This window comes from Papio anubis, chromosome 3 (genome assembly GCF_008728515.1).
Source record: "Papio anubis isolate 15944 chromosome 3, Panubis1.0, whole genome shotgun sequence".
NCBI lineage: Eukaryota > Metazoa > Chordata > Mammalia > Primates > Cercopithecidae > Papio > Papio anubis.
The window spans coordinates 100,748,592-100,764,824 of record NC_044978.1 but is presented as its reverse complement, the minus strand read 5'-3'; the positions used below and the strand labels follow the sequence as shown (position 1 = coordinate 100,764,824).

General features: G+C 39.0%; 1 protein-coding gene across 3 annotated transcripts in view; it reads right to left on the bottom strand.

Moving 5' to 3' along the window:
- Positions 1-16,233, bottom strand: part of THEGL (theg spermatid protein like) — an 83,145-nt gene that overhangs the window by 25,953 nt on the left and 40,959 nt on the right. For 2 of the 3 annotated variants that reach the window (XM_003898858.2, XM_009207041.1), the window contains exon 4: positions 14,960-15,088. The exons of the other annotated variant lie outside the window; for it this stretch is intronic. In XM_003898858.2, the coding sequence (XP_003898907.1) occupies positions 14,960-15,088 (129 nt within the window). The remainder of the gene's footprint in view (positions 1-14,959; positions 15,089-16,233) is intronic. 3 annotated transcript variants of the gene reach the window in all.

Here is a 16,233-nt window from a genome sequence, read left to right as displayed (position 1 = left end):
AGGTGGGGGATCACCTTAGCTCAGGAGTTCCAGACCAGCCTGGCCAACATGGTGAAACCCTGACTCTACTAAAAATACAAAAGTTAACCGGGTGTGGTGGCACATGCCTATAGTCCCAGCTACTTGAGGGGCTGAGGCAGGAGAATCACTTGAACCCGGGAGGAGGAGGTTGCAGTGAGCCAAGATTGCACCACTGCACTCCAGCCTGGGTGACAGAGCAAGAGCCTGTCTCAGAAATAAATAAATAAATAAAATTTTTTTTAAAAAAGCTTATTGTGAGCTAAAGTGAATATATTATTAAAGAAAAAAATTTTTCATAAACAGTATAACTTCAGTGTACAGTGTTTATAAAGTCTACATGCAGTGATGTCCAGGACCTTCACGTTCACTCACCACACACTCACTGACCCACCCAGAACAACTTCCAGTCCTGCAAGCTCCATTCTTAGTGAATGTCCTATTCAGGTGTACCATTTCTTATCTTTTATACCATAGTTTTCTGTGCCTTTTCTATGTATAAATATGTTTAGATACACAAATACTTACCATTGTGTTATAATTGCCTATGGTATTCTGTAACATGCTGCACAGCTTTGTAGCCCAAGAGCACCAGGCTACACCACATAGCTCAGGTGTGTAGTAGGCTATACCATCTAGGTTTGTGTGAGTGCACTTTATGATGTTTGTACAACAACTAAATCTCCTACAATGCATTTCTTAGAACATATCCCTGTCATTAAGCAACACATAACTGTAAATAGTTGTGGTGAATACTGTGAAGGCATCAACTATTCAGCAGAGATAGAGGCTTCCTGGGTAGGTTTGTGAGAATGTTGAAAGTTGTGCTGAAGAGAATAGTCAGGGATGGTCTCTGTGAAAAGCTGAGACCTAGGCTGAGACTTAAAGGATCAAAACATCTTAGTGACTTAAAAATGGGGAAAGCCTTCTAGGCAGAGGAGAAAATGTGAAAAAGGCCTTGAGATGGGAAATATCTTGGTATGCTTAAGGAATAAACATTTTAAAATAAAAGTAGGATCACAGTATATATACAGTTTTATGTTCAAATTTTTCACTTAGTATTACAGCATAAATCCTTGGGTCATGAAATACAAATGATAGTATTTTTAAAGTAAATACTTTGGTAAATTAAAATGCTTACAAGAGACTTCCACTTCCAGGCATAATAGAATAATAGGGACTGGGTTTATCCCTAGAATAAAGATATCTCCAGTAACTTTTTTTTTGAGACAGGGTCTCACTCTATCACCCAGGCTGGAGTGCAGCAAGGCAATCATGGCCTCGACCCCCCAGGTTCAAGTGATCCTCCCACCTTAGCTTCCTAAGTAGCCGAGACCACAAGTGCTCACCACCATACCCAGCTAATTGTTTGTATTTTTAGTAGAGATGGGGTTTCACCATGTTGGCCAGGCTGGTCTCAAACTCCTGACCTCAAGTGATCCACCCACCTGGGCCTCCCAAAAGTGCTGGGATTACAAGCATGAGCCACCACACCCAGCCACCAGTCCCGTTTTTAAAAAAAAAAAAAAAAAAACAACTTAAAAGCAAGCCTCAAAAATGGACAAAGGATTTGGATGAACATTTCTCCAAAGAAGGTATTCAAATGCCAATAAACAAATGAAAAAATGTTCAACATCAAAAATCATTAAGGAAATGCAAATCAAAACCACAATGAGTACTGCTTCACACATAGGAGGATGGCTGTATCAAAAAGATAACAACAAGTGTTGGTAAGGATGTGGAGATATTGGAACTCTCATTCATTACTGGTGGGATTATAAAATGACACAGTCACTTTGGAAAACAGTCTAGCAGTTCATCAAAAAGTTAAATATAGGGTTATCATGTGAAACAGCAATTCAACTGCTGCTATATATTCAAGAGGAATGAAACATAAATTCACACAAAAGCTTGTACACAAATGATCATAGCAGCATTACTTTTGCCAAAATGTAAAAAGAGGTCAATGTCTAACAACTGATGAATTGATAAATAAAATGTGGCAAAGCCATACAATTAAAGATTACTTAGCCATAAAAACAAATGTACTTATACATGCTACAACACAGATGAATCTTGAAAATATTGTGCTAAGCAAAAAAGACAGTCACAAAGAACAACATATTGTAAGATTCCATTCATATAAAATTGCCAGAATAGGTAAATTTATAGGAACAGAAAATAGATTAGTGGTTGCTTAGGGCTTGGAGACGTTGGAATAAGAATTGACTGCTAATGAGTTTAATGTTTCTTTTAGGGAAGACAAAATGTTCTAAAATTAGATTTTGATGATAGTTACACAGTCCTGTGAATATACTACCAAACTCTGATTTATACACTTTTTCATTTTTAATTTTTTTCAGTACAGAGATGGGGTCTCACTATGTTGCCCAGGCTGGTCTTAACTCCTGAGCACAGGCGATTCTCCCACTTCAGCCCCCCAATGTAGGATTATAGGCATAAGCCACTATACTTTTATATTAAATTATATACCTTAAATGAGCAAATTATTTGGTAAGTGGATTAATCACAATAAAGCTAATTTTTTTAAAAAAAGAAAACCTCAGAAGATCAAACTGTTTAGAAATAAGGTAACTACATCCCAAAACAAAGCTCAAGAATATTTATAGGAATACAAAAACATCCAGGAGCCAGTAAGGTAAAATTCGCAATATTTGGTACCCAATCAAAAACTATCAGGTATGCAAAGAAGCAGTAAATTATGACCCATAACGAGAAAAATCAATTATTAGAAACAGACCCAGAAATGATATATTATAAAATTAGTAGGCAAAAACATTAAAACAGCTATTGTAACTGTATTGCATGTTTTCAAGAAGGCAAAGAAAAGATTGAGCATGTTAAGTAGAGACAAAATATAGAAATACCCAAATGAACCTCTAAAGATTAAAAACTATAGTGGGTGAGATGAAAAATACTCTGGGTGAGACAAATATTACACTGTAGAAGAAAAGATTAATGAAGACAGAGAGAGAAATAAAACACAGAGGTGAGGAAACACATTCAATGTGCTGTGGGAAAACTTCAAGCAGTCTAATACGTCTAACTAGAGCCTGGAAAGAGCCCAGAAAAAAACATCTAAAATAATAATAACTGAAAGTTTTCTAGATGAAAATCATAAATTTAAAGATCCAATGTTAATGAACCCTGAACAGAAGAAACGTTAAGAAAAAAAAATTAAGATATATTATTATTATTATTATTATTTATTTTATTTTTTTTTTAATTGAGACGGAGTCTTGCTCTGTCGCCCAGGCTGGAGTGCAGTGGCGCGATCTCGGCTCACTGCAAGCTCCGCCTCCCGGGTTCATGCCATTCTCCTGCCTCAGCCTCCTCAGTAGCTGGGACTACAGGCGCCCGCCACCACGCCCGTCTAATTTTTGTATTTTTTTAGTAGAGACGGGGTTTCACCGTGGTCTCCATCTCCTGACCTTGTGATCCGCCCGCCTCAGCCTTCCAAAGTGCTGGGATTACAGGCGTGAGCCACCGCGCCCGGCCCATTAAGATATATTATAATCAAATTTTTAAAAAACAGAGACAGAGAAAAATAATTAAAGCAAAATAACAGTCGAAGTCTCATCAGAAATAATGGAGATAGTGAGGCAGTATTTGTCCATCTGGAGTTCTATGCCCACCAAAAATACAGTTCAAAATGAAAGTGAAATAAAGAATTTTAAGATATGCAAAGCTGAAAGAATTCAGCAGCAGCAGGCCTGAACTAAAAGTATAAGCTGGGCATGGTGGCTCACATCTGTAATCCCGGCACTTTGGGAGGCCGAGGCAGGCGGATCACTTGAGGTCAAGAGTTCGAGACCAGCCTGGCCAACATGGTGAAACCCTGTCTCTACTAAAATAAATAAATAAATAAATACAATAAAAAACACCAAAATTAGCCAGGCATGGTGGTGCACACCTGTAATCTCAGCTACTTGGGAGCCTGAGACAGGAGAATCACTTGAAACCATGAGGTAGAAGTTGCTGTGAGCCAATATACCACTGCACTCCAGCCTGGGTGACAGAGCGACGCTTCATCTCAATTAAAAAAAAAAAATTATTATTAAAGAAAGCCCTCGAGGAAGAAGAAAAATACAAAATGAAATGTATAGATTTAATAGATCTACACAAAGGAATGCAGAGTATGGGAAATGGTAAGAATGCAGGTAAATATAAAACACTGTTTCTTATTTTAAAAATCTCCTTAAAAGATTTGACTGTTTAAAGCAAAAATAACAATAATATATTGTAAGATTTATAGAAGTAAAATGTATGATCACAGTGGCACAAAGGGCAGAAGTAAGGAAATGGTAATATACCATTATAAGAATCTTACACTAGGCCGGACACGATAACTCGTGCCTGTAATCCTAGAACTTTGGGAGGCCAAAGCAGGTGGATCACAAGGTCAGGAGTCCGAGACCAGCCTGACCAACATGCTGAAATCCCAACTCTATTAAAAATACAAAAATTAGCTGGGTGTGATTGCGCATGCCTGTAATCCCAGCTACTTGGGAGGCTGAGGCAGGAGAGTCGCTTGAACCCGGGAGACGGAGGTTACAGTGAGCTGAGATTGCGCCATTGCACTCCAGCCTGGATGACAGAGCAAAACTCCACCTCAAAACAAAACAAAACAAAAAAAAACTCTTACACGATACATTAAGTATTATAAATTAAAGATAGAAAGACTGTGATAAGTTGAAGAAGTACATTGTAAGTTCTACAGTAACTACTAAAAAACAAAGAACAACAAGAAGTTGAATCCCTGAATAGACCAATAACAGGCTCTGAGATTGAGGCAGTAATCAATAGCCTACCAACCAAAAGAAGTCCAGGACCACACAGATTCACAGCCGAATTCTACCAGAGGTACAAGGAGGAGCTGGTACCATTCCTTCTGAAACTATTACAATCAATAGAAAAAGAGGGAATACTCCCTAACTCATTTGATGAGGCCAACATCATCCTGATACCAAAGCCTGGCAGAGACACAACAAAAAAAGAGAATTTTAGACCAATATCCCTGATGAACATCAATGCAAAAATTCTCAATAAAATACTGGCAAACTGAATCCAGCAGCACATCAAAAAGCTTATCCACCATGATCAAGTGGGCTTCATCCCTGGGATGCAAGGCTGGTTCAACATACACAAATCAATAAACATAATCCAGCATATAAACAGAACCAAAGACGAAAACCACATGATTATCTCAATAGATGCAGAAAAGGCCTTTGACAAAATTCAACAGCCCTTCATGCTAAAAACACTCAATAAATTCGGTATTGATGGAACATATCTCAAAATAATAAGAGCTATTTATGACAAACCCATACCCAATATCATACTGAATGGGCAAAAACTGGAAGCATTCCCTTTGAAAGCCGGCACAAGACAGGGATGCCCTCTCTCACCACTCCTATTCAACATGGTGTTGGAAGTTCTGGCTAGGGCAATCAGGCAGGAGAAAGAAATAAAGGGTATTCAGTTAGGAAAAGAGGAAGTCAAATTGTCCCTGTTTGCAGATGACATAGTTGTATATTTAGAAAACCCCATCGTCTCAGCCCAAAATCTCCTTAAGCTGATAAGCAACTTCAGCAAAGTCTCAGGATACAAAATCAATGTGCAGAAATCACAGGCATTCTTATACACCAATAACAGACAAACAGAGAGCCAAATCATGAGTGAACTCCCATTCACAATTGCTTCAAAGAGAACAAAATACCTGGCCAGGCGCGGTGGCTCACGCCTGTAATCCCAGCACTTTGGGAGACCGAGGTGGGCGGATCGCGAGGTCAGATCATCCTGGCTAACATGGTGAAAATCCCTCTCTACTAAAAAAATACAAAAAAAAAATTAGCCGGGCGTGGTGGTGGGCTCCTGTAGTCCCAGCTACTTGAGAGGCTGCGACAGGAGAATGGCGTGAACCTAGGAGGCAGAGTTTGCAGTGAGCCAAGATCACGCCACTGCACTCCAGCTTGGGCTACAGAGCAAGACTCTGACTCAAAAAAAAAAAACCTAGGAATCCAACTTACAAGGGATGTAAAGGACCTCTTCAAGGAGAACTACAAACCACTGTTCAATAAAATAAAAGAGGACACAAAAAAATGGAAGAACATTCCATGCTCATGGATAGGAAGAATCAATATCGTGAAAATGGCCATACTGCCCAAGGTAATCTATAGATTCAATGCCATCCCCATTAAGCTACCAATGACTTTCTTCACAGAACTGGAAAAAACTACTTTCAAGTTCATATGGAACCAAAAAGGAGCCCACATTGCCAAGAAAATCCTAAGCCAAAAGAACAAAGCTGGAGGCATCACGCTACCTGACTTCAAACTATACTACAAGGCTACAGTAACCAAAACAGCATGGTACTGGTACCAAAACAGAGATACAGACCAATGGAACAGAACAGAGCCCTCAGAAATAATACAACACATCTACAACCATCTGATCTTTGACAAACCTGACAAAAGCAAGAAATGGGGAAAGGATTCCCTATTTAATAAATGGTGCCGGGAAAACTGGCTAGCCATATGTAGAAAGCTGAAACTGATCCCTTCCTTACACCTTATACAAAAATTAATTCAAGATGGATTAGAGACTTAAATGTTAGACCTAAAACCATAAAAACCCTAGAAGAAAACCTAGGCAATACCATTCAGGACATAGGCATGGGTAAGGACTTCACGTCTAAAACACCAAAAGCAATGGCAACAAAAGCCAAAATTAACAAATGGGATCTAATTAAACTAAAGAGCTTCTGCACAGCAAAGGAAACTACCATCAGAGTGAACAGGCAACCCACAGAATGGGAGAAAATTTTTGCAATCTACTCATCTGACAAAAGGCTAGTATCTGGAACCTACAAAGAACTCAAATAAATTTACAAGAAAAAAACAAACAACCCCATCAAAAAGTGGGCAAAGGATATGAACAGTCACTTCTCAAAAGAAGACATTTATGCAGCCAACAGACACATGAAAAAATGCTCATCATCACTCACCATCAGAGAAATGCAAATCAAAACCACAATGAGATACCATCTCACACCAGTTGGAATGGCGATCATTAAAATGTCAGGAAACAACAGGTGCTGGAGAGGATGTGGAGAAATAGGAACACTTTTACACTGTTGGTGGGACTGTAAACTAGTTCAACCATTGTGGAAGACAGTATGGTGATTCCTCAAGGATCTAGAACTAGAAATACCATTTGACCCAGCCATCCCACTACTGGGTATATACTCAAAGGATTATAAGTCATGCTGCTATAAAGACACATGCACACGTATGTTTACTGCAGCACTATTCACAATAGCAAAGACTTGGAATCAACCCAAATGTCCATCAGTGACAGACTGGATTAAGAAATTGTGGCACATATACACCATGGAATACTATGTAGCCATAAAAAAGGATGAGTTCATGTCCTTTGTAGGGACATGGATGCAGCTGGAAACCATCATTCTCAGCAAACTATCGCAAGAACAGAAAACCAAACACCACATGTTCTCACTCATAGGTGGCAATTGAACAATGAGAACACTTGGACACAGGAAAGGGACATCACACACCGGGGCCTGTCGTGGGGTCGGGGGAGAGGGGAGAGATAGCATTAGGAGATATACCTAATGTAAATGATGAGTTAATGGGTGCAGCACACCAACATGGTACATATATACATGTGTAACAAACCTGCACATTGTGCACATGTACCCTAGATCTTAAAGCATAATAAAAAATTAATTAATTAATTAATTAAAGATAGAAAGATAGACTGTGATAAGTTGAAGATGTACATTATAAGTTCTAAAGTAACTACTAAAAAACGAACAAAAAAATTTATAGTGAATAAACCAACAAAGAAGATAAGTTGGAATAATAAAAAATCAATTAATTTAAAAGAAGGCAACAGGCCGGGCACAGTGGCTAATGCCTGTAATCCCAGCACCTTGGGAGGCCAAGGCAGGTGGATCATGAGGTCAGGAGTTCAAGACTAGCTTGGCCAACACGGTGAAACCCTGTTTCTACTAAAAATACAACATTCAGCCAGGCACCTGTGGGCACCTGTAATCCCAGCTACTCAGGAGGCGAGGCAGGAGAATTGCTTAAACCCGGAAGGCAAAGGTTGCAGTGAGCCGAGACTGTGCCACAGTCCAGCCTGAGCAACAAAAGCAAAACTCCATCTCGAATATATACATACATACATACATACATACATACATACATACATAAGAAGGCAACAAAGAGGGGAAAGGGGAACGAAAGAAAAATGGACTAAACAGAAAACAACAGCAAGTTGGTAGCTTTAAATCTGAACATATTAGTAATCACAGTAAATGTAAATGATCTAAATACCTCAATTTAAAAACAGAGATTATCAGATTGGATAAAAAAACAACATTTGCCTATAACAAATGTACTTGTAATGTAAAGACACAAATAGGTTAAAAGTAAATGGATAAAAAATATATGTCATGCTAACAATAATGAAAAGAAAGCTGGCATAGATGTATTAACAACAGACAAAGTAGATTCCAGAGTAAAACATATGTTACCAATGATAAAAAGGGTCAATTTGTAATAATAAAGGGGTTAACTGTATCCCTTATTCAAAATGCTTGGGACTAGAAGTGTTTCGGATTTTTAATTTTTTGGATTGAGGAATAAATATGTATATGCATAATGAGATATCTTGGAAAGAGTCCCAAGTCTAAACACAAAATTCATTTATGTTTCAAATCTACCTAATACATATAGCCTGAGGGTAATTTTATAGAATATTTTAAATAATTTTCTACCTGAAACAAACTTTGTATACACTGAACCATTTGATTAACTTTCATGGATGTCCTTGCATGGGAGTGCAGAAAGAGGAATGCGTCTACTTTCCCTTATGGATGATGAATAAACTATGGGTTGTGTGCTTGTGTTTTGACCATGACCCATCACACGAGGTCAGGTGTGTAACTTTCCAGTCATGTCAACATGGAAAATGTTTTGGATTTGGAGCATTTTGGATTTCAGATTTTTTTTTTATTAGGGATGCTCAACTGTAATTCTGAAGTTTTATGCATTTAATAACAGAGCTTAGAGTACATAAAGTAAAAACCAATAGAATTGCAAGGAGAAATAGACAAATCCACAATTATGGTCAGAAATTTCAATATTCCATCATGATAACTGATAGAACAAGTAAGTAAACAGAATATCAGTAAGGGTGTAGAAAACTTGGACAAGACTACCAACCAACTTGGCCTAAGTGACATTTATAGAACACTTTACCCATTAGAGCAAAATACACATTCTTTGCAAGTGCACATCGAACATTTATCAAGATAGATCATATTCTGGGACATAAAAGAAGTTTCAAAAGGACTAGAATAATGCAAAATATGTTCTTTAGCCATAGTGGTATTAAATTTGAAATCAATAGGAAGACATCTGGAAAATCCCCCATATGTTTTGAAAACTAAATAATATACATCTGATATCCATGGCTGAAACATGATATCAAAAAGGGTATTAGAAAGTATTTTCAACTAAATGAAAATTAAGGCACAATATATCAACATTTGTGGAATGCATCTAAAACAACACTTAGAGGAAAATGTACCCCACTAATGACTATATTAGAAAAAATAAGAAAGGTCTCAAGTCAACAATCTCAGTTTCCATCATAAGAAACTAGAAAAAGAAAAGCATATAAAATAAAAAGTAAGCAGAAAAAAGGAAGTAATAAAGATCAGAGGAGAAATCAATGAATAAAAAGCAGTAAAATAATGGAGAAAATCAATGGAACCAAAAACTGATAGATCTCTAGCCAGAATGTCAGCAAAAAAAGAGAGAAGGCACAACCTACTAATACCAGAAACGAGGGGTTGGGGGGATCATCACAGGAGGTTGCATAGCTATCAAAAGTAAGAAAATGTATGAACAACTTTATGCCAATAAATTTTAAAACAGATGAAATTAATAAATGAGCTGGGTGCAGTGGCTCATGCTTGTAATCCCAGCATTTTGGGAGGCTGAGGTGGGTGGATCACTTGAGGTCAGGAGTTCAAGACCAACCAGATCAACGTGGTGAAACTCCCTCTCTACTAAAAATACGAAGAATTAGCCTGGTCATGGTGGTGCGTGCCATGCCTGTAGTCCCAGCTACTTCGGAGGCTGAGGTGGGAGGTTCGCCTGAGACTGGGAGGTGGAGATTGCAGTGAGCAGACATCATGCCACTGCACTCCAGTCTGGGTGACAGAGCAAGACTATGTCTCAAAAAAAAAAAAAAAAAAAAAAATTCCACAGATTGCGGCTTCAACAAAATTAATAAATTATCTGAAAGACACACACTGCCAATGCTGACTCAGAAAGAAATAGGTCATCTGAATAGCCCTGTATCTATAAAATAAATTTATAGTTTAAAAACCACCTCACCAAAATACTCCAGGCCCAGATGACTTCATTGGAGAATTCCACTATATAAATACCAATAAATACCAAGTCTATATACTCTCCAAGTGATTCTATGAGGACACCATTACCATAACGCCAAAACCAGACAAGGACAATACAAGAAAACTACAAACCGATATCCCTCATGGACATAGATGCAAGAATTCTAAAGCTGTATTGCATCACATACAATGTGTATATGTTCAATGTACATAATGTCTATGGATGCTCTGGTGCTATAATGGTAGAGCTGGGTAGTTGCAACAAAGACTGTGTGGCTAACTTTACTATCTGGCCCTTTCCAGAAAAAGTTCGTTAACTTTTTGTTAAAGTTATATATTGAAAGAGATAGAGAAATGGCCACCTTAAACTAGTATTTTATCTAAAACCAGACTTCAGGTAAATAATAGTATCTTCATCCTTTTCTTGTTACTTTAAACTCCCTCACTGCCTGTACCCGTCTCCTTCCCCTCCTCCAACAGTCTTTCCTCAGAGAGCTAACTTAGCAGAAAGCTTTAATCATCCAACCAGCAAGCACCAAAAGCAAATTCGAGCATCAAAAGCCTTAACAGCAGGCCAGGCGTGGTGGCTCGCACCTGTAATCCCAGCACTTTGGGAGGCCGAGGCAGGCAGATCCCATGAGGTCAGAAGTTTGAGACCAGCCTGGCCAACATGGTGAAACCCCATCTCTACTAAAAATACAAAAAAAAAAAAAAAAAGAAAAAAATTAGCCAGGCATGGTGGCGTGTGCCTGTAGTCCTAGTTCTCAGGAGGCTGAGGCAGGAGAATCTCTTGAACCCGGGAGGCAGAGGTTGCAGTGAGCCAAGATCACACCACTGCACTCCAGCCTCCAAAAGAAAAAAAAAAAAAGCCTTAACAACATTCTTAGCTTTAGATGCAGTAATTAACTCATGCAATCAAGTCCATGTATATAATTAAAAATTCATGAAAATTTCATGCACGAACAAGTTCATTCACAACAATGCTACATATGCTATAAAAATTGGAAATATACTGTATCTCTAACAATAGAAGAATTACCTGCTTAATAAATTATCTACTCTTCCTTAAAAGTTTAGAAAGATTTTTAAGCGCAAAAAGCACTATATAAATTATATATTTATTATCTCTAACTCTTTAAGTAGGCTATATATGTAAATACACCCATAGTAAAAAAAAAAACAGACTAGAATATGACAAAATTAGTTCTCTGAGTTGTAAGCCTACAGTGGATTTTTGTTGCCTTTTAAAATATATTCTTATTATACAGTACAGAATTAAGTAAAATAAAGATATAAGGGAAAAGTCTAAAATAATATGAAGCAAATGTGATGCACACATACCGCAAATGGTATTGCAAATGGTGTTAGGTAGCACTTGAGTGAATTTAGAGGGAATGAGTGGTATTTTAAGACTTGTACTAGACACATGTCATTTAAATACAAATACTGAATAAATAATTTAATGGTACACAAATACGGCAGCTTGTGAAGATAATATATTGATGGCTTAAGTCTGGGGAACACATTTTAAAGGAGAGAAGATCAAGGATTTTACCAGAAAGAAACCACATATAAACATACACACACACAAAAGATTCCTTTTGCTTTTTTTTTTTTTTAAAGGGCAAAAGATACATATATGCATAATTTTATTTATTTTTTCTGGAAGAAATCATGAGAAAATTTAGGCTACTTTTAGGAAGATAGACTAGGGAAAGGAAAAATTCAGCTTTTTTCTCCTCCTTGATCCCTCCCAACTAAATATAATCTCTTCTTTATTGAACTCCAAAGGCTTCTTAGTTATTACTTTAATCGACCTTGTATATCCCCCATAATAGATGATAAACTCCTTAAAAGCAGTAATAGTGTCTTACTTGCCTTTGCCCCTGTGCTATAATTTGGATATGTTTGTTTGCCTCCACCAAAGCTCATGCTGAAATTTAATTCCCAGGCCGGGTGCGGTGGCTCATGCCTGTAATCCCAGCACTTTGGGAGGCCGAGGCAAGCAGATTACCTGAGGTCAGGAGTTCGAGACCAGCCTGGCCAACATGATGAAACCGCATCTCTACTAAAAATACAAAAATTAGCTGGGCGAGGTGGTGGGCACCTGTAATCGCAGCTACCCGGGAGGCTGAAGCAGGAGAATCGCTTGAACCCAGAGGCGGAGGTTGCAGTGAGCCAAGATTGCGCCACTGCACTCCAGCCTGGGCGACAGAGCAAGACTCCATCTCAAAAAAAAAAAAAAAAAAAGAAAAAGACATTTGATTCCCAGTGTGGTGGTGTTGGAAGTTGAGGCCTAATGGGAGGTGTTGGGTCATGGGGACGGATGCTTCATGAATGGTTTGGTGCCATTCTCGGTAGTGAGTGAGTTCTCACTCTCTTGAGCCGGGATTAGTTTTGACAGGAATGTGCCCATGAGAATGGGTTGTTATGAAACCAGATGCCCCTCAGTTTTCCCTCTTTGCACATGTCTGCTTTCCCTTTGACTTTCTTCTTCATGTTATGAAGTAGCATGAAAAGCCCTCACCAGAAGCCCAGCAGATGCCAGCACCATGCTTCTTATACTTCTCTGTTTATAGAACCGTGAGCTAAATAAACCTGTTCTCTTTGTAAATTACCCAGCCTCAGGTATTCTGTTGTAGCAAAATATTTGCTGAATTAAATTTAACAGTAACATGCCACCAAACATAATGATAAAATGTCACCAAACATGCAAAGATCATTTCTGTATTTTCTAGAAAGAAGATAAAATTAATCATGTACAACTGGTATTCTTGTGTTAAAAAAAATGAAGTGATCTTCACTAAGAAATTTGAAAATATTATTGAATTCATCTTCTTGAACAAACTTTTACAAGTAAACAAATACACCAATGATTGTAGCCTGTAAATATCATTCTGAAGCAAGTATCCACCTCAACATTAGATTAAAAAGCAGGTCTGGCGAGGCGCCATGGCTCATGTGTGTAATCCCAGTACTTTGAGAGGCCCAGGTGGGGGGCTCACTTGAAACCAGGAGTTTGAGTCTAGCCTGGCCAACATAGCAAGACTCCCTCTCTACTAAAAATACAAAAAGTAGCTGGGCATGGTGGCTCACACCTGTAATCCCAGCTACTGGGGAGGCTGAGGCAAGAGAATTACTTGAACCCAGGAGGTGGAGGTTGCAGTAAGCTGAGATCAGGCCACTGCACTCCAGCCTGGGTAACAGAGCAAGACTCTGTCTCCAAAAAAATAAAAAGTAATTCAGTTTCATATATGCTGGCCAGGTACAGTGGCTCACATCTGTAATTCCAGCACTTTGGAAGGCTAAGGAAGAAGGACTGCTTAAGCCCAGGAGTTCAAGACCAGCCTGGGCAACATAGCAAGACAACATCTCAATTAAAAAAAAAAAAAATGATACAAACATGTTGAGTTGGAGATTCCTGTAGCACCTTCTTACAGGGGAAGTCAATAATTCTGAGACAGGAGAGAGGTTTAGGCTGGGAACAGGAGTTGGAGGTCACCACCACAAGAATGGAAGCAAAATTCCTATGAGGACAACTCCACCTTTGGGAAGAGTTTAGAGCAGGAAGAGAAAGCATCCAGGGACAAGACAGTGGGCAACAATGGCAAAGAAACAGAAACCCACAAAGGATATTGAGAGGGCAAGGTGAAGAAGATGGGAGGGAAGCCAGGGCGGAGAGTATCACTGAAGCCAAGAGGAGGAGAACTTAGAGAAGGAAGTGGCCAGTCCTCGGCAAGAGTCGCAACAGGTGATTTCAGTATCCCCTGAACTTCTACAGTGTCTTTCATTCTAAAATTGGAGACCCTAACTTGAAAAAATAATGGCTTCTGTAGAATTCTTCAAAGATATCTTGAAGAGATGTCTTCCTAACTCTGGAAGTATCCTTGTATAACACCTTCACTTTATTATTTTTTTAATCCTCATAAATCAAAGCATTATAATAGATTACAAGTCTGCAATACTTAAATACTAGATTTTGCTCTGGAAAAGCTTACTTGTAGCATCAGATTGGAAACAGATATAGAATCCCTAATTCTCAGTGAATTTTGACTGCACGTTGAACAATTTGTGGCTTTTAGATAAAAGTTCTATGTCCATTTTCCCTAAGAACTTAGGATAAAGGCCGGGCGCAGTGCCTCACGCCTGTAATCCCAGCACTTTCGGAGGCCAGGGCAGAGAGATCACAATGTCAGGAGTTCGAGACCAGTCTGGCCAACATAGTGAAACCCTGTCTCTACTAAAAATACAAAAAATTAGCCTGGTGTGGTGTGTGACTGTAATCCCAGCTACTTGGGAGGCTGAGGCAGGAGAATCACATGAACCTGGGAGGTGGAGGTTGCAGTGAGCCAAGATCACGCCGTTGCACTCCAGCCTGGGTGACAGTCTGAGATTCCATCTCAAAAACAAAAAACAACGACAAAAAAACCTCCTGATAAAGTAACATGATAACACACAGACACTAACCTGTTAGGTACATAGAGGCAGGAAACTTGCTTGGGCTGGGCAAGGTTCTCAAGTCTTTTGGTCAGTTGAGCCTTCAAAGCACCCTGGGAAACAGGGCGAATAGGATCTTGATTTCCCCAAAACAGTTTTCTGTTAAGAAACATACAAATAAAATGGTAAAAAAATTGATTGCTAATGAAAATCTAAAAATTGACTCTTTTTTTTCTGAGACAGAGTCTCGCTCTGTTGCCCAGGCTGGAGTGGAGTGCAGCGGCTCAATCTCGGCTCACTGCAACCTCTGCCTCCCGGATTCAAGTGATTCTCATGCCTCAGCCTCCCGAGTAGCTGGGATTACAGGCACGCACCACCACACCTGGCTAATTTTTTAGTAGACAGGGTTTCACCATGTTAGCCAGGCTGGTCTCAAACTCCTGACCTCAAGTGATCCACCTGCCTTGACCTCCCGAAGTGCTGGGATTACAGGCGTGAGCCACCGCGCCTGGCCAGAAATGGCTCTTGATGGCTTTTATACTGACTTTACTTCATTTTAAGAACTATATCACAGAATTTTATTATTTACAAGGATCTGAAATGAATATAATATTTATGGAAGTTAAACTATTACTGTTTAACCTATTGTCTTAAAATGAGGTGACCAAAAATGAACCCACTAGAGATAGTTCTGTTTCTGCCATCAAGTAAACCCTGTGGTTTACACTCAGGTTGGCATAAAATGAGCATTCTAACTATCTACACTAGCCTCCTGTTTTGGGTGAAGTCCTGTACCGGGTGGTTAGAAAATACAATAGTAACAGAATAGTATTAATAGCTATAATTTGTGGAATACTTAACCTTTGCCAGGCATTGTGCTAAGTACTTTACAGATATCAGTTCATTTAGTCTCAACAGCCCTGTGAAATTGGGAGGATTACTGAACATGGGATGAACAGAAAAGGAGAAATCATTAAGGAATTAACCTGAAAAGGCTTCATGGAAGAAAGTAAAAAGCACAGATTGCCAGAAATGAGGTACATTCCACGTTGGGATAACAATGGGAAATGGAAATGACCAAGGCTTGAACCACGAATATTTAGGGGGAAGTAGAATGTCACATTGGGAGGTAATGAAGCAACATTGCTGAAATGGGTAAGGAGGGCAGGAGAAGGCCTTGAGATGGAGGAGTAAGAAAAAGATACAGGCCAGGCGTGGTAGCTCACGCCTGTAATCCCAGCACTTTGAGAGGCTGAGGCAGGAGGAAGGAGGATCACTTGAGCCCAGGAGTTAGAGACCAGCCT